A 19,239-nucleotide genomic window follows, 5' to 3' on the forward strand; every position below is an offset into this window, starting at 1 on the left:
GACGTGGATTACGAGGTAGCGCGTTCGGACAGGGGCGAAAACAAACAGGTGTACCACATCAACCTCCTGAAGAGGTGGAACGACGTGGTCCCTGTCGCGTTTGCGTCGACGCTGCCGGAGGGAGAAGAGCTCGGGCCGGAAGTCCCGGGCCCAGGTCCCACCCCTCCGGTAGGTCAGGGCGAGGACCTCTCGCGGAGTCAGGCGCGGGACGTTGCCGGCCTGCAACTCCAGTTCGCTGACGTCTTTTCGCCCCAGCCCGGTCGCACCCCGCTAATTACTCACGACATCGAGACGCAGCCCGGGTTAACGGTGCGGACACGCCCCTATAGGCTGCCCGTCCACAAACAAGACGTGGTACGGCGCGAATTACCAACCATGTTAGAGTTGGGCGTGGTCGAGGAGTCCCACAGCGACTGGTGCAGTCCCGTCGTGCTTGTGGGGAAGCCGGACAGGTCGGTCCGATTCTGTGTGGACTATCGTAGGGTGAACGCGGTCTCAAAGTTCGACGCCTACCCAATGCCTCGGATCGACGAGCTCGTGGACCGGCTTGGCATGGCCACCTATTATACGACTCTGGACTGCACGAAGGGCTACTGGCAGATTCCGCTGTCTCCAGCAGCCCGGGAAAAAACGGCGTTCTCCACTCCGCTCGGTTTATACCAGTTCAAGGTGCTTCCGTTCGGGTTGTTCGGGGCCCCGGCCACGTTTCAGCGACTGATGGACCGGGTGTTACGGCCACACGCCGCGTATGCTGCTGCCTACATTGATGACGTGGTCATCTATAGTGGAACGTGGGAGCAGCATGTGCGGCAGGTGGCGGCCGTCCTTCAGTCGCTGAGACGAGCGGGGCTCACGGCCAACCCGAAGAAGTGCGTGATCGGGCGGAGGGAGATCCTGTATCTGGGGTACCACCTGGGGGGGGGGAGGTCCGGCCACAGGTCGCTAAAACCACGGCGGTGGCCGCCTCCGCTCGGCCCAGAACCAAGAAGGAGGTGAGGCGGTTCTTGGGGCTGGCAGGGTACTACCGGCAGTTCGTGCCACACTTCTCGGACCTGGCCAGCCCCTTGACCGACCTCACCCGTAAGAGGGCCCCAGATACAGTCCAGTGGTCGGAGCCGTGCCAGGTGTCGTTTGAGGCTATTAAAACAGCCCTCTGTGGAGAGTCGGTCCTATGCGGCCCTAACTTTGATCTCCCTTTCTCCCTGCAGACGGACGCGTCGGATAGGGGGCTGGGCGCGGTCCTGGCCCAGCAGGTGGAGGGGGTCGACCGCCCGGTGCTGTACCTGAGCCGGAAACTATCGGACCGGGAGGGTCGGTACAGCACGGTGGAGAAGGTGTGTCTCGCCATCCGGTGGGCGGTCGGCGCCCTTCGCTACTACCTGTTGGGGCGCGCATTCACCCTCTACTCCGACCACGCCCCCCTCCAGTGGCTCCACCGCATGAAGGACGCCAACGCGAGGATCACCCGGTGGTACCTCGCGTTGCAGCCCTTTAACTTTCGGGTCGTGCACAGGCCTGGGGCACAAATGGCCGTGGCAGACTTCCTCTCCCGCTCCGGGGGGGGGGGAAGAGAGTCGGCGGCCGGATGTGACCCCGGCCGGTGTCGGGCGGTGGGGGCGTGTGGGGGGACGTGCGACGTCTGGCCTGCAGGGGGGGTATGGACAGGTTTGGAGCGCACGGGATTGGCCGGGGGGGGGGATTGAACCTGGTGACGAGCAGGTGTCTGCACTCAGGTCAATCAGGGAGGCTGTACTTATGTGCCTGTTTTCTGTTATAGTAGGAGACCCAGGAGAGAACGGTCCAGGGAGGTCCGGAGCGAGCGTGACGCTGAGCTAGATCCACCGAGAGACGGCTAAATGGACCTTTTTGTTACCTTTTGATATTTCTGTTCAGTTTGCATCGCAAAATAAACCGATCTCCTGCAGAGAGAACGACAACCCCGCCTGCTCTCATTCTTCGAACCCGTTACAATGTTGTTGGATCATTTGTTAACCTGCCAAAAGACCCATTTTTACTGCTAGATGCCTTGTAAATTTTGTCCATATGACATCCAACCCTACGGAACGTTCACACTACACATGTGCGTTGACGGATCTCATTGACTTTGCATGGGGCGCTCTCAAAATGCATTGTGGGTCCGTCCGTTCTGTTGGCTCAGTTGCCTGCGTCAAAAAATTGATAAATGTTCCAATTTTTCTGGCAGCGACGGATCGGTCGGCCATTCACATTGGGTTCCCCATACGTCAAACACACCCTCCGTCATCCGTCGACGGACGTGTGCAGTGTGAACGGCAAACTAATGTTTGTTGTATTGGTGAAGTAAACTGTAGGTCAAAGGAGGTCTTTCACCTTGCGTTGTGTGAGACATTGATTACTTAATATATGAACTGTCGATATTTTAACAATTTGCACTGAATTTGAATGTTCATGTGTCAGTGCCTTTTGTGCTGTTTCAGGGATGAATTTCAATTATCAAAGATCAAATAGGTGCTGGGTTTTTCATCGCTACATTTCCTGATGAAGAAGACATGGGTGGTTCTCATGTTCAGCTAACAACTGGGAATATGTAGACAAGCCCTTGATTAACTAACACTCGTACTGTAATGGTGCGATTATGTAAACTTCTATTTCAATGTATTAATTGGGATGTTTATTTGTTATCTTTTTTTTTATGTTATATAAAGTTTACTCAAAGGCGTGCACTGTTACCTGCCATTCTGCTTCGTCTTTTCTTTTCTGCTGACCTTAACTTAATAAAAATTGTATGATGCACATTAATTGAAGTTTGTCTCTTCTTACTGAATGGTTTCTGGTAGCTTATTGGTGCTTACTAAAGTGGTAAGTGTTACTTCTTGGCCAATTGACCCAGCATCAAGTTCCTGCAGAGGAAGGTTGCCGTTTCTGGACCGCAGCCCTATCACCACCTTTGTAGGACCCACATTACTTTATTTAGTATTCTATTTTAATGAGCCAACAATCCTAAAACAACTTTTTGTTTTTAAACGTAGTCATTCATCTTATAAGGTCTTCAACATAATCATCTATGCCATTTAATCACTGCCACTGAAATACGACCTTAATTAAGAGAAAGAAGGGTCTCAAGTTGCATAGTACACCAACCGCACAAGTGGCTCTTTTGACAATTTCCTGGCTAGTATTTTTCCTTTGATGCAGTGCCAGACCAGATGATCCATAACACCCCTGTGAGGGACCGACGTGGTCACGCCAAATATTGGGATACGGACTCACTGGAGAGTGGACAAAAACGAGGGGCAATTCCTTTTGGAAAAAACTGAAGTTTTATTTACTTCAAGCCACCCCACCACAGAAAGAGACACCCCTAGATAAGGCAAGCAATTATTCACAGGCGGATCAAAGAAGGCCAGTTAGGTCAAACCATTTTCATGGGGAACATTGGTCAAGGCTAGATGGACTAACATACTGCCCCTTACTGCGACGGAAGTACAAATACAACAATCCTTTAGCTGGAATGTGAGAGACGGTGAGAAGGGGGACCACTTTCTCACAACCCCATTGAGCTAATTGGAAGGGCAATAGGAATATTTTAGAGTAATTTGGTAGAAAAACCATAGCCATAATAAGTAAATATATACTGCTATCTAAATTGATCGATCCCAATATAGGAATAAATTGTCCAATTCATCGGAAATTTCACATAGGCAATCTCTCGATACCATTCAAAAATCAAGATTTAAAGGGCTTTATTGACATGGGGGGCTTTCATTGAAATGGCCAAAGTAAAAAAAGCATCTCTCTCCCTTACTTTTCATCAAACATAACTTTAATTATGTTTGACCTTAAATTAACATAAATGTTAGTACAATTTACAATAAGGATACATGTACAACCATCAGGGGCGCCGAAAAGGGGGGGTAAAGGAGACGGATTCTAGGGGCCCATGATGGAGGGGGGACCCAGAGAGGCACCTAATGATGATGAAATTATAATACAGAAAAAATAATGACACTAAGTTATTAACTAACATATAATCACACATGTTTTATTTTCCATGTCCTGGTAACAATTCCTTTATCTGTTTTGGAAGCATCAACCCCTGCAGGGCCCCCCCTTCCCCCCCTCTATTTACGTAAAATGGTTCAGTCCGAGTGGATCAGCTGCGGTAGCGCACCGGCGGCCACAGCGGGCAAAGCGGAGGAGACAGCAGTATGCCTCAAAAATCAGGCAGCCAAAAAAGAAAGGAAAATAAATTAAGAGAGGAGAAGGAGTTGAAGGGTCGACAATATGTCACCCAGTATTTCCAAAAGAAAGGTGGGTTTGTTGTGGTGGAAAGTTATGGATATTAACTTTGTCCCTGTCTGTGGTCTATAAGCTAGCTCACTTTTCTCACCATGTTAGCTCAAGAAAACTCTGGATTTTTACATTTTACTGCTATATTAGTTAAATAATCAATCCAGTCAAACATTTATCAAGCTGTTCTTATTCAATAATAGTTGATCTCCCCTCTGTGAAAATGATGCCTCGTTCTGAACAGAGTCAAGTGCACCAGAAGCTGCAGCAGCTGTCTGTCAGCCCCCAACTCCCCCTGCCCCTGAATCAGCCCCAGTGCCCCCACATGAGGAAGGAGGTGAGCAGCTGTGTGTGTTGAAATAATAATAATAATAATACATAATATAATACAAAATATAATACATTTTACTACAGTCTCAAAACAATACAAAGATGAAGGTAATTCATTAAGAAAATGAATTAAATAAAAGGCATTTTGAACAATTTTAATGGTTTAAAAAGCATAAACCCTTTTAAAAAATGAAATAGAAGACGTGCAGTAAGAACAGAGGAGAACATCTGTGGTGTGTGCAGCAGACTGGGGTGACTGCTCTCAGTCCAATCAGAGAAGTTTACATGTTGGTGACTATGCTATTACAAATAGTTATATTATAGGAAATCCTATATAATTAATGTATGTCATGTACACTCTACAGAGCCAGGTCCAGGACCCTCTTCTGGATTGTCAGGAAGGGATGTGGAGGAAGTGGAGGAAGAGATGGAAGAGGGTACAGATGACAGTGAGAGTGCAGAAACACAGGCGACAGAGAGTGAGGGCGAAGAAGTTGAAAGGAATTCAGAGGAGGATGGACTGAATACAGAAAGAGCCAGAAAGACAACAGAGAGGCAGGAAGAACAACAAGCTGATGTTCAGGTCTTTGAAAGGGAAGAAGATCATTTGACTGATGACCCTGGTTTCTGGCCAGCAGCTTTAACTGATCAGGATAGGGAGAAGATAGTAAGGAAATTGGCCATGAGAGAGAAAGAAGTAGAAATGCCATGTGATTCAAAGGGGAAGCCATTCCCTGACTACCTGAATTATACAAAGGCAGCAAATAAAAGAGAAAAGGTAAACAGAGACTGGCTGACTTTTAGTCAAAGTAATAATTCACTTTATTGCATACCATGTGTGCTTTTCTCCCATGTACAGAAAAAGCCTTCCACTAATGCACTGACCAGTCAAAATGGGTATAAAATGTGTGATGTGGAGTGGCGTCGAATGTACAATAAATTCCCAGTCCATGAGAGGAGTGAGGCACATAGAGATTGCTACTTAAGATGGAAAAATCTGCAAGGATCTGTAATGAAAGATAGAGGTGTGGATTCTCTGTTAAATAAGGAGTTGCAAACAGAAATAGAGAAAAATAGAGCCATCTTGGAGAGACTCTTAGACGTAACCCTACACTTGGCCTCAAGAAACCTGCCTTTCAGGTGCAAAACCAAAGACCTAGATGACATTCATAATGGCAATTTCCTAGGCACACTGGAGCTCTTGTCACATTATGATCCTCTGCTGAAAGAGCACTTTAAAAAAATCAGGGACAACAAACAAAAACAAAAAGAAGGAAAAGGAACCAGGCTAACACATTATCTTAGCTCTGACAGTCAGAATGAGTTTATCAACTTATGTGGACGACGAGTTCTGAAAAGAATTCTGCAGGAACGGGAGGATGCCATATATTATGCTGTCATCTGTGATGCCACACCAGACATTTCCCATACTGAGCAAAATGTGGTGCTCCTAAGGTATGTTAAATATGACAAAGAAAAAGATGAGTGGGAAATTACGGAGAGGTTCCTTGAATTCAGGGATTTTCACAAAAAGACGGGGAGTGAGATCGCAGAGATGATTCATGCAGTTCTTCGTGACCATGGGATAGACATCGGTGATTGCAGAGGGCAGGGCTATGACAACGGGGCTAACATGTCAGGGAAAATAAAGGGAGTCCAAGCTCAAATACTGAAGAAAAACAAGCTGGCTACTTATTCACCATGTGCCTCCCACACATTAAATCTTGTTGGTGTGCATGCTGCACAGTCAAGCCCAGAGGTATCCACATTTTTCGGCTGCATAAATCGCCTGTACACATTTGTAAGTGGCAGCCCAGAGCGTTGGGCCATCTATAAAGACCAAACAGGTTGCTCATTGCATCGCCTATCTGATACCCGCTGGAGTGCAAGGATTGAGGCTGTTAAACCTGTGGCAAAGCACCTACCTTCTGTCCTCAAATCCCTTGATAGCATAGTTATGACATGCAGTCTCACCAGTGAAGCAAGATCAGAAGCTAATGGTTTGAGGAAATACTTCATGTCATTTGATGCTGTTGTTCTTCTCACTGTCTGGCTGAAGGTACTGCAAAGTATTGACAACAGGAATGTTATTCTCCAGTCAGGAAAAATATCACTTGACATAGAAGCAGCCAATATCAGAGACTTGACAGAAGAGATGCAGTCTCTAAGAGATGCATGGGACACTCTCCTAGCTGAGGCAAAGTTGATAGCTGGGGAAATGAATGTTACACCTCAGTTAAGCAAGGAGTCCAGCCGCCAGAAGAAAAGGCGGAGATTCCATGATGAAACCGCTGAAGAGGAGACAACTCAGGAGAGTTCAGAAACAGTGTTTCGGAACACTGTGTTTTATACAGCCATGGACCGTATCATCAGTGACTTGGATACTAGGTTCCGGGGCATTGCACATATTGTCAACGAGTTTTCTGCTGTTCTGAAAGTTGGGCAGATTAGTGAGGGCAAAATCTCTTCTGTGTGCCAACCACTGATCACAAAGTATTCTAGTGATCTTACTCCTGATTTTGAAAATCAAGTAAGACACCTAAACAGTGTATATGCAGCCAACTTCCCCCCTAACCTGTCCCCTCTTGAACTCCTGAATGCAATTTGTAAGCTGCAGCTGCAAAGCATCTTTGGAGAAGTGTGCATCGCCTTGCGCATATTTTGCACCCTGCCAGTTACTGTTGCTGGTGGTGAGAGAGCGTTCAGTAAACTAAAAATGAGAAAAAACTATTTGAGGTCCACAATGTCTCAGGAAAGACTTTGCAGTCTTGCCATGCTGTCAATTGAGAGTCAGTTGGCTAGAAAGCTGGACTTCAAAGACCTGATAAGTGATTTTGCACATGAGAAGGCTCGGCGTTGGGCTTTGGGTGAGAAGAGTTGAGCAAGGACCAGTGATTGAAAGGTTGCAAAAGGAAGCTTGACTCAGTCGGCAACGTTATATTATATATTTGCCATTCTTTCATATATTAAGTTCTACTTAAATGATGAGAAATCATATATGGCCATTTTGTATTCTGATGGCGTTTTTGTTTTTGCTGAGATTTTTTTCTCTCCACTGATTATAATTGCTATTTTTTCATGGAAGAGTTTATTTCCAATTTAAGAATCAGTGGTGCAGCAAATAAATTACTCAAAATGAATTCCATTGTATTCAGAGTGCTCAGTTCTTCCCCTACTGTACATGTCAACTGTCATGCTGTTCTTCTTTCACAAATATGGTAATGATAGTCAAAAATACCATTAAAATGCATAATTGTATGTAAAATAGCATCAAAAATTTTTGCCGCTGTGTTGGGGGCCCTGTAAAGATTATTTTCATGGGGCCCAAAACCCCTAGCGGCGCCCCTGCGCACAGTGTTTGGTTAGTTTACAGCCTGCACGCAACGTGGTTCCCGGCCAAACGTTAGTGATTGGTTATGGCAGATCCAGAGTGGCACTGGGCAGATCCAATAGTTTTAAACTTCAACAGACACCCGCCTTCAAGTGAGTTGAGGTTTGTCAATTGAGTAGGTCCAGACTCTGTGCAAATGAAATGAAGTACAAGAGTCTGGTAGGACCAGGCTAGTAGCAAGTGGGACATAATGTCATTCTCAAATATTCATAACGTTAGTCTACTGTTTGACATAATTTATGGTAGGCTTACTAGGATACAATTTAGACTAGCGCCACTGTGATATAATCTTATAAAAGATTAATAGAATTGGGCGAAATTACATGTGTTGACTACCCTGTCTTACTTCAACAGCGCTCAGACAGAACCATAGATGAGAAGAATACAAATTACATCGCAAACACGAACAACTGCCCAGAGACTCTAAAAGGGATGGCAAAATCAGCGGCATCATCACATAACAGTTACTATGGTAATCATTTATAATAATAATACATTTTATTTGAAAGACTTTTGAGGACAATCAAGTGTCCACCAAATGTCATATGATATAATATATAATGGATATTATATTGAATATAATGTTATCATATGTTGTGTATCGTCCACTGTAGGCTTGGTACCTGCTCCACTGGCATGTGTTTTCACTTTGATCTGCCTGGGAATTCCTTTCTACTGGGCAAGACGAAACGGTGGTAACCACATCCAGGCTAACCAATGAGTTAAACACCAGCGACCACGGATACTGAGCTGTCCCACTCCCAGCCTCATCTCCTGGACCAAGCTGAGGAGATTTTCCTCATGCTCTCTCTTTCTGCTGCACTTTATGTCCTCCCTTCCCCTTGCACGTCTCTGTTTAGAATGTTATAGGAAGTCTGGGAACCCGAGTTTAGCTAGCATTATACAGTTAGCTTATTATTATTATATTTCAGAAAGGGAAATAGGGAAATGAAGTAGTCAATAAGTCCCTCCTTTTGTTGCGCGTTATTATTGTTCTTAACTTGGAAATGTTTCATAAGCGATAGAGCAAATTCAAGAACATGATTGTGGGGTTTCTGAGCATTCTGGGTCTGTGTTCCAATAGCCGTTTCATACCAATTCTGTTCCCCAACGCTTCCTAAATCTCCAGATGTTCTCCTTGATCCCCATTATACCTGCTCTCCGATAAGCTAGAGAAGGAGCCTGTGGAGGTTTTACTACTGAATCATTACAGCCCAACTGCACTCCACCAATACACCAGCCTACATGCTGCAGCCTTTGGGAGTTTACAACATTGGCAAGGGAAGTGCTTAAAACCAAGAAATTCTGAATTTAAATGTTCATGTAAACACACAGTGCCTTTGGTGCTATTTCAGGGTGTACGTCTTTTTTAATCAAAGATCAAATAGGTGCTGCGACACTGGGTTTTTCGACTTTCTACCTCCTTTCTATATGAGAAACATTTATAAACTACTTTTATAAAGGTTGTCAATAATAAATTAATAAGATAGATTAGCCACGTTTAATAATGTAGCATATGTTGCTATCATTGCTTTACACGGGGAATGGGTTAGCCTAGCAATTGTAATACTTGCACTTCGTTCTATGAACATCTTTACTGTACCGACAGCGATATATTGTTTCACTTCTTACGACAAATGTACTTATTGTAACAAATGCACTTATTGTAAGTCGCTTTGGATAAAAGCGTCTGCTAAATGCCCTAAATGTAAATGTAAATATGTGCAATGACCAAAATGTGAGGAAAAGGGCATGTTCCATCGCTACATTTCCTGATGAAGAAACGGTTCTTATGGTCAGCCAACAACTTGAAATATGTAGAAAAACACTTGATTAAATAGCACTAATAATGTAATGGTGCTGTTGTGCAAACTAATATCTCAAAGAGTGAATTTATATTTGTTACTGATTGTGTAAGCCAAATTTTGTTATACTTTCTGTAAAGTTTGTTCAAAGGCGTGCACTTTTACCTGCCATCTGCTTTCTCTTTCTTTTCTGCTGACCTTAACTTAATAAAACACATTTAACAATGCACTTTAATTGTAGTTTGCCTCTTCTTGCTGTACGGTTAATGGTAGCTTATTGGTGCTTAGTGATTTATTATTTGAATGTGAGTATTTGAAAACCTTTGAGACTGCAATTGAGAATTAAAGCTGACATGGCTGCTAAAAGGAAAGACAAGACTGGCCCACTTGGGTGGTACTTTTATTGTGACTCATGACTTCACCTTGAGTATACTTTTATTTTGTAATAACAATATGAAAATGGCTTCAAAGTCCTCTTCTCTACACTAAACACCAAATTACATCCTAAATGTAATATTTTTCTTATAACATCCATAATATTGCATAATATTAGCATTTGTCTTACTCTTAGCAACTAATCAACATAAGTCTCATTAAGAAAAATGTAAGAGAGGACATTTCAGAACGCATTCATACATATATTTCAAGTACTTTACAATCATATTTACATTGCATTTTTTATTTTCAGTTTGGGGAGGCAAAAAAATACAAAATCATGCATTCATATTACTAGGACCTTTTTACATGACAATTGGAGATGGGAGTTTATGAATTAAGGAAAAAAGAGTTAAACGTCAACATGAAGTCTTGATCTGTTCTGATTCGTCCTTTTTTGGCTTCCTCTCTGGATTGAGTCCATGTCTGAGCCCAACAGAGGGCACTTGTTGGCCCCATTTCAACCAGAGAACTGAATTGAACATGGCCTTGAAACAGGCTGCTCCCATAATGCTGGTCCTTATGGGTATGTTTCTATTCAAACCTAAGGGCAAGGTAAATCAACTGGCCTACCAAGAAAACAAACCATAAGATTACGGTTATGAGGAGATTCTCAGGGTGACCAATGCGGCCTCGACATGCTCCACAGGGGGGCTACATCTTACTGCTGTGGGGTCCTCTCTTCACCAGCCCCTGCTCTTTGCGCATCACTGGTGCATGGATGCTGCAGTCACGTGCCTCACAGAACCCAGGCACTCCTGCCTGTCCCAGGCCTCCAGGTGGGCCCACCGGGCCGGGGAATCCCCTGGAGCCCTGGGGGCCGTCCATGCCGATCTTGGGTTCTCCAGGGTGACCCGGAAATCCTGGAACAGCACGAACAGGGAATGATTTATGTTACAAGTTTCCATTCATGAAACGCAAACACACTATGGCAAACAAAAACCTTGTTTGTTTGCCATGGGAGCTGTATCTTTATTCATAACATGCCTGCTGTTTTTCAGCAGGTATGGCATACAACGTACATAAGTTCTTCTGCACATAGACTCTTAAGAAGACCCGCTCTCTGCGCAACAGCCTTGGGATTTCTCTGGGCGTGCATATGCCAGTAGGCATGGTGTTGATAGTCGGTGGTGTATGGCAGACGTACCACTTTGATATTCATTACAGAACACCAAGACAACCACCCCACCTTGCATTTATCTTGTCACTCACACTGGAAACTGAACACTACAATATAGCTGTGCCCAACACAATATTACAGCGTCCAGCTGCTGGTGCTATCCAAGCAGCCATGACAACCGGTCCTACCTGTATGGCCCTGGGGTCCATCATGTCCTGGAAGGCCTTTACCAGTGACCCCCACAGATCCTTTGGGTCCCTTCGAACCTATTACGACAAAAACACTCAAGTTACAAAATAATATCTGAGAATTAAGATATACTTCTCTTCCAAGATCAAGATACAATCCTAGTGTATTTGGATTTACATACACATTGAGTCATTTAGCAGACATTTTTATCCCAAAACTAGATTTGTTAATGTTTTTCATGTATTTGATGTTATTGCTACTATTCTCCACCGTAGTGTGGAGGTAAGCATCCTGTGCAGTCGCTACGCTGCCTTAACAAGGAGGAGAGCATGGAGACGGGAGTGTCATCTTCAGGGAGTCTCCAGGTTGGACCGTACCTCTTTCCCCCTCCCCTCCTTTCTGACCCTCCAGTCCCCGGTCTCCCTGGGGGCCCCGGGCTCCTTTGGCTCCAGCCTTCCCTGACTTGCCCTGGCGGACGGTGGGAGCAGAAGGGCATCAAAGGTTGTTTAATACAAACACAAGGAAATGGGTTTCTCGGTTTGGATTCAGAAACATATCTGAAAAGATTCAGTAAGCTTATGTAGTATGAAGCAAGTATGAAGCAAGAGGTGGCTCCTGTATCGTTGACCCATGTACTGACAGAAATGTACTTGTGTAAGGTATTGATGAACTAGGCCTCAAACATAATTACCTAGGTGGAATAAAAGTTTATTTTCATAAATCAATCAAGCTTTATTTATAACAGGTTTAGAAAGTAAACAGCTTTGAAAGTAGTGAAAAACATATATAGAATATGAATAGAGTAGATCACATTATTCAACAAGAAAGTTCACTGAAAAGTATGTTTTAAGATTTTGCTTAAAAACTTTGATTTCTGCTGTAGTCCAAACAAGGATGTTAAACTCTGTTTCTCGGTATTCAATCACTCAACCCTGGTCCAAGGTTTCAGCTCAGATACCTCAGCCCTAAAATCAGCTGCTTGACTCACAGTTTTTCCCGGTGATCCAGACGGGCCCCCGGCCCCCGGGGGTCCGATGAGGGTTCTGTTGTTGATGGGACACCCCTGGGAGCACTTGCCCCTGATGGAGGAGGCATACTGGGAGATCTGGGCCGTCACCACACCCCTGCACAGCTGCAAGACCTGCTCGTCAGTCAGACCAGGGCCCTGCCGGGTAGGAGGAAGCTCCTGTCAGACTCATCTACCCCTCAGTGTGTGTGTGTGTGTGTGTGTGTGTGTGTGTGTGTGTGTGTGTGTGTGTGTGTGTAATAACAAACAGCAGTTGCTCACAGCTGGACCGGCCACTCCCTTGGGTCCTGCTCGACCTTTGACCCCCAGGTCGCCTGAGGGTCCCAGATCCCCTCTGGACCCTGGGATCCCGGGGGGTCCCATGGGTCCTGGGACGCCGTCTGGACCCAAGGAACCTTTCTCTGCACGCTGGGGAGACCGTGAGAATTAAAATTAACTTAACTTAACTCACCTGAAGGAACAGGCTTTTGATAAAAAATGTCTTCCAAAGTGCGTAGCATTATAATGAACTGACTTCAAAACCATTGCAAGTGGTATGGAAATATAAGTATTTGGTTCTTGTTTTGTAATGAAGAAAACATGTTGATATCAAGATACAGGTTATCATTGGTTTGGTTTGGTTAGTTTGTTTGTTAATTGTGTGTGTGTGTGTGTGTGTGTTTGTATTACCTGTCCCTTATCCCCACGACTGCCTTTGCCCCCCTGCAACAAAGGAACCAGGAAACAGTCATCAAGTTACAGTGCAGGTCAAGGTGGAAGTGAGGTACGCACAAAGAACTGGATCTTCTGGTGGAAAATACGTAATTACCTTCGCTCCTTTCCCACCCTTGATTCCCTTCTTGCCAGTATTGCCCTGTATGAAAGGAAAGCCCAACATGCAGAACAGATGAGGGGAAACAGAAGTTGTCCTGAGTTCATTTGTTACTGGAACACAATCTTGAATATAATATCACAGTATAAATGTATTGGGTGCAATCTTTTCGCCAAGTCCCCAACAGCTGCCTCATTCTAATCTAAACATACACTTAGTCACCAAACACAGGACCTTTCTCAATAGCAAGTGCACCAAGGTAGGACTTGTGAGGTATGACTCGGGACTACAAACTCCAGAGGACGGGAGGATGCAGTGCCACTGGTTGTTGCAAAATGCATTCTGGGAAACTACAAATTCTATACAAGTCCCCTCCTGATGCATCCTTGATAAAAGGAGAGAACACATCCGGGCATTTGGAGTGCACTGGGTTAGATGCAGACATGAATGGACCAGTACTTGGGCAGGGACTGATGATGCCACAGTACGCAAAAGTGTGCAGTGGGCCAAACAATAAGTGTCTCAAAAGTCCACAAGCACACAAGTACAGATGGGAACGCTGATGGAGAAAGGACAATGGACTCAATAGAATGAACAGAGAGGCAACAGGTGGAATGAGTAAGACATTAAATTGTATTACAGAACAACAACAGACCACCAATAAGGGTGGACATGCTGAGTCACATGATGTTCAATCTCTCTGTCTCTCTCAATCACTTGGTTAGTGATTGAGGAGACTTTGTTTGTTCTTCGCTCATGTTATCGTCCTGCTAGTGTCCCTTTAACCAAACACTCATGGCCTCCTAAGTCCCCTCACTAAATCCTAAGACCTTACCTTCTCACCGTCGGTCCCGAGCTCACCTTTGGCCCCCTGCAACACAAAGGAAAAGACACCTGAGCATGTAAAACCTGCCCCAAAACTCGGTCGGAACAGAGACGAAACATTGAGAAGGAACCCAGAAGAGGTATTCCTTCCCAATGTGATCCATTGAAGCCTAACTTTAGACTTCATCGCTGGTGTAGTGTGATCTGCGTTATTTTTCGTAGGTAATGAAACGTTTACACACAGGCTGGCCTTGGAGTCCCTTGGGTCCATGTTTTCCTGGAACACCGGCGTCACCCTGCTCTCCTTGTGACCCCTAGTAAAGGTTCAAAGAGATGCTGAATGTTAATAGAGACACAACAATAAAGACACAATGTGTTTACAGAGACACCACAGGTTTATAAAGACACAATGTGTTTACAGAGACACAACAGGTTTATAAAGACAAAATGTATTTACAGAGCCACCACAGGTTCATAAAGAAACAATGTGTTTACAGAGACACCACATTCTTATAAAGACACAAGAAGTATATAAGGTGATGGGAATCAGGTTAAAAGACAAGATTAGAAAATGTAAGATAGAGAAACAGGGAGGGTAGAAGAGAGTGGAGCAGGCTATGAGCATAGGGAGGAGATGTTAAGGAGGGTAAATGTTCTCCCCTCTTTCTTTTTCATTTTAAAGCTTGGCTGGATTTATTTTGACTTGATTTTCCCTCCAGTTGGTTTTATTGCGTTGTTTTTCTAGAACTTCCTTTATATACACATACAGTACATATAGTACATATCAGAGGTTTAGCGGTCTTCCTAGGGCTTTTTATGAGTCTCGTTGAGCTCTTCACTGCTGCAGGAGCTTTCAATGGACAGGTTAGCTTTGGGAGCCACTCAGAAAGACCAAGACGAACCCTAGTCTCATTTTATTAACCTGGGCTGGGTCTACAGGGCGATGTTGGCTCTGTGGTCCCTGACGCGGGGCCCAGCGGTTGTAAGGGGTCATGGGTCAGGTGATGTGATAGCATTAGAAGAGAAATGGGCTACAATTCTTGGTGGCACTAGTAAGGGGTCAGGGTTCATGGGATTGGTGGTACTAGTTTGGGGTTAGCTGGTTGATGTAAGTGATGGTACTTGTAGGGGGATTCTGGTGTACTCACCACAAGTCCCACTCTCCCTCGGGGTCCCCTCACGCCAACGTCTCCCTTGCTGCCCTGGAGGAGGAGAGCAATGTCATCATCCACAATGCACAGTTAAGGTTATTTATAACTTATTCCTTACACCATACTGACTTACAATTTATCCAGCATTTGTTTTTTACACAGAGATGTCGAATATATGAAGACAATTAACGTAAGTAAATAGCGTTGTTACCAAGACTTTTACCAAAACTTTTTTGATATACTAAGGCTTTAAATGCAAATAAGATAATGTGGACTTATGAGCAATTATGGTTATTAGGTTCATTCGTATTCAGAGAATTAGTATACATTCAGCTAATCAGTCTTTACATTTCTGAGGAAATCAGGGAGAAGGAGAAGAATATGGGACTAAGCAGTCAGTTTATTCCTATATACGTCCATGTGCTTCTGGCGTGTTCTGTTTAGTATAAAACTGAACAAGAAACACGAAACATTTCACTACTACACTATGAATTAAAACAATACTGTTGACCGCTGAATCATCTGTGGCTGAACATACTGGACTACATTCAGAATAACACAATTTCCCATAATTCCCTATCCACTATGATGGTGTCATGCACTGTACCTTGGGACCAAATTGACCGGGCTCTCCTGCCAACCCCGGGACTCCAATCAGGCCCTGAAATGATTCAACAAACCATCACAGAGATTATTACAAATTGTTCAAATCGTGTGGGGGGAAGTTCATGATTCGTTTTATCCAATGGGAGATAAGATCTCTGGGGTTCCAGTTTTTTTGTGTACCCACATCCTCGCCGGGCTCTCCGTCGCTGCCTGGCAACCCGTCCTGACCTTTAGTGCCCTGGGGGTCACATGACACAATAGATCCCCAGATTATCACAAGGTCATATTATCTCATTATTATGGTCTGTTTACTCTCTTTGATTTTGGGTTTCCCCTTTTGCAGTCGTCAGTATCTTTAAATGTCATATCAAAGGCCCCTTTTCACTTCCTGCTCGAGTCCTATATTGTAATATAGGTTTGAATTGCTTGTTTGCGTGCTGTAATGAGGTGAAGGACTGATATGCAGAGGAATGAAATGAAGAAGGAGGAGGACCTAACTTTACCTCCATTTGAACTGTGCTTATCTGTGCTTATCTATCCTCCATCTTGTCTCTGCTTTAGTGGGCTGTACTTATGCTCTGTGAGACATCACTAGACTCTTGTGGTGTTTGCTTTTCCTGCATCTCCACTTCCTCACCACAGCCAGCAGTTACACTTGTGTGTTAGCGTTAGCATTAGCGTAGCATACTGGTTAATGTGTAAGACTATAGAAATGATAGTTAAACTGTGCTGGTTGTATTCCATTCTATGTTCAACATTAAGGATACATTATGTAGCATTTATTTAAACTTTTTTTTCCATTGCCGGTCTTATGCAACTTGGATTTTGAATGTCCACAAAATGTACTGTGGGTCTGTGTACCGAACTGAAGGCAGGATTTTCTGAGTTTCTTACACAGAGTAGGTCTGAGTGTGTGCGTACCTTCAAACCAAGCTCTCCTCTTCCTCCCACTTGCCCAGGATAACCCTGCGAACATGAGACAGGAGTAGAATTGTCAGTAGAGTGAAGATGATGGTGGTCTTGGTGGGTGGTGGTGCAGGTTGTGGTGAAGTTAAGTTGAAGTTGAAGTTAAGTCAACGGAACGACAGAGGGAAGGTGTGCAAGGAGACAACGAAAATGAATAAAGAATACATTCTAACAAAATGTAATTACTTTTCACTGTTTCTCAATTTCATTTTTCTGAGTTCTGAGTTTTTCTGTTCCCTTTCACCAATAGTGACTCCCTGTGAATTCAGACACGTGTCATTAATGGCTAGGAAGAGGTACGGTCTTCTTGCTCAAGGATGCCTTCAAGTATACTGTGGACATTGGGGATCTAAAATCTAAAAAGGAGATAAAAGAATAACGTGTGTGTGTGTGTCTGTGTGTCTGTGTATGGAGGATATGTAGAGGTGAAAAGGCGGTCTTACGATGTAGCCTCTCTCCCCAAAGTCCCCAGAGAAGCCTGGTGCTCCTGTCTGACCCTGCAGAACCACAGAAGAAGAAGAGGAGGAAAAGGAAGATGAGATGACTCTTTTCTGTCTCGGGGTCAGTCTGTAACTTCGAGTTTGGATGTGACATCATCTGACTCCAGCCTCCAGTCAACCAATAGAAGACTCCAAAATCAATTTATAACCACTTGACAGGTACAATATGAGGCATGGAAACATTTAGCATTTTGAGACAAAGTCTAATTGTCGGTTTCAGTTTGTTGCTGTTGTTGGTGCTGTTGTTGTTGTTGATGATGACATCATCCCAGTACCTTCTTTCCCTGTTGCCCTTCCGTGCCTTGCTTCCCCTCTGCTCCTTGTTGTCCCTGCAGAAACACACACACAACGACAGTAGGGTCAAGACTGTGTTTGAGTATGTTCGGTTGCATTTGTAGATGTGTGCGTGCGTATGCGCGCGTGTGTGTCCGTAGTGTGGCGTAGTGCGGTGTAGAGTAGTATTTACCTTGAAACCTTCACCCCCTTTTGGGCCAGGGAGTCCAGTGTCTCCATGGGCACCCTGAAGAAAGACATCTTACAACTTACATTGTGCTTACAGGCAAAATACAAACACGTGCACGCGTCACATGTACTAAAACATTGTACACTTACTATCGTGTAACATCACAATAATAATCACACATCAGTCTCTAGGTTACATTTAAAGTCTGATGGCAGACAAGCACCAATCTGGCTGAATGGGAAGTTCTTCTTTCGGTTCATATTTGTTTTAACCATTCATGTATGTAAACGCATCATTTGCAAACACAGATTTGGCCAGCAGTATGTGTAACCTCACACCTTGCAGGTTCTGGTTTCCAGCACAGGCCCTGCGTTGTCTTCCCCCAGAAGTTCTGCTCTAATAGAAGGACTGATGGATCCGAGACTTGTCGGTACTTCACCTCATTATTCGTTTATCGCAGGTGCCCTCCCAGCGAAATAAGCGTTTGGTTCAAGGGTGGATCAAAACCCCTTAAAAGATCCCATTAATGAGAAACCCACTCTATGACCATAGCTTCTGCTAATCTTGGACTCCCCCCTTTGTCCCCAGGCCTCTCCGGGGTCTTCCAGGTAATGACCAGGCCTGACCAAGCAGACAGGGGGAGCATGAGACAGATACGGAGGGGGATTCCATCCCCTTTCAGTTCAGGTAAACACTGGCCTTAGCGATGCCACAGTGGAGCCTTCAGTTTCCTACCGTGGCTCCGCGGTCACCCACTCCGCCACGTGGTCCTTCCATACCCACGGCACCCTGTGGACCAGATAACAACACACAGAGTTTGATACATCCTCTGGCGTGTGGACTGACAAGCATTCAAGATTCAAGAGTGATAGTTATCAAATGCACCGTAAAGAAACAGGGAAGTTCTGAGCCATGAAAAACACAAGATACATATAATCTCATTATGTCATTCTGCTTGACAAAGTTTGTACTGTATATGTATGGCAATATTCCAATGGAATGCCTGTCTTTGTTTATATCAGATCCTGCTTGAGACAACGCTATACAGGAAGCGTTTTGATGGGGGACAAACTCTTATGTATACCTACTCAGTGCATGAATAGGATGTCAGCCCAGTTGTTTTCATAAGGCGTCCCTCATTCTACCTGCTCTAGGATATGAATTAAACAAGATATGTCTGTTCATCCCCCAACTTTCGGCTTCTGTGTGGCTGTGGCATACGTGTGAACGCCTGTGCTGGCATTCTGTTTTCAGAGGTTACTCCTTGCTCTGATGGCGAAGGGTTATTCAGATTGGTTTACCTTTTCACCCAGCACCCCGAGGTCCCCCGGGTCTCCTGGTAGACCTGGCT

General features: G+C 44.6%; 2 protein-coding genes across 2 annotated transcripts in view; one reads left to right on the forward strand and one right to left on the reverse strand.

Annotated features, from left to right (window-relative positions):
• The window catches only part of LOC307086960 (uncharacterized protein), a gene marked incomplete at its 3' end in the record, with an annotated part of 39,418 nt that extends 34,295 nt beyond the window's left edge, over positions 1–5,123 (forward strand). The window contains exons 8-9 of the mRNA XM_079752308.1: positions 4,514–4,606; positions 4,965–5,123. Coding sequence (XP_079608434.1) covers positions 4,514–4,606; positions 4,965–5,123 — 252 coding nt within the window. The remainder of the gene's footprint in view (positions 1–4,513; positions 4,607–4,964) is intronic.
• Positions 5,124–10,884: 5,761 nt separating this feature from the next.
• The window catches only part of LOC307087035 (uncharacterized protein), a gene marked incomplete at both ends in the record, with an annotated part of 12,840 nt that continues 4,485 nt past the window's right edge, over positions 10,885–19,239 (reverse strand). Inside the window, 16 exons of the mRNA XM_079752438.1 lie at positions 10,885–11,093; positions 11,539–11,616; positions 11,917–12,007; positions 12,528–12,704; positions 12,828–12,974; positions 14,213–14,248; positions 14,445–14,516; positions 15,351–15,404; positions 15,961–16,014; positions 16,144–16,197; positions 16,889–16,925; positions 17,701–17,754; positions 17,892–17,945; positions 18,428–18,509; positions 18,668–18,677; positions 19,190–19,239. The exon at positions 19,190–19,239 is cut by the window's right edge and continues 4 nt beyond it. Of these exons, the coding sequence (XP_079608564.1) occupies positions 10,885–11,093; positions 11,539–11,616; positions 11,917–12,007; positions 12,528–12,704; positions 12,828–12,974; positions 14,213–14,248; positions 14,445–14,516; positions 15,351–15,404; positions 15,961–16,014; positions 16,144–16,197; positions 16,889–16,925; positions 17,701–17,754; positions 17,892–17,945; positions 18,428–18,509; positions 18,668–18,677; positions 19,190–19,239 (1,259 nt within the window). The remainder of the gene's footprint in view (positions 11,094–11,538; positions 11,617–11,916; positions 12,008–12,527; positions 12,705–12,827; positions 12,975–14,212; positions 14,249–14,444; positions 14,517–15,350; positions 15,405–15,960; positions 16,015–16,143; positions 16,198–16,888; positions 16,926–17,700; positions 17,755–17,891; positions 17,946–18,427; positions 18,510–18,667; positions 18,678–19,189) is intronic.

The sequence above is a fragment of the Pollachius pollachius genome (genome assembly GCF_949987615.1).
Source record: "Pollachius pollachius genome assembly, chromosome: 1".
NCBI classification, from domain to species: domain Eukaryota; kingdom Metazoa; phylum Chordata; class Actinopteri; order Gadiformes; family Gadidae; genus Pollachius; species Pollachius pollachius.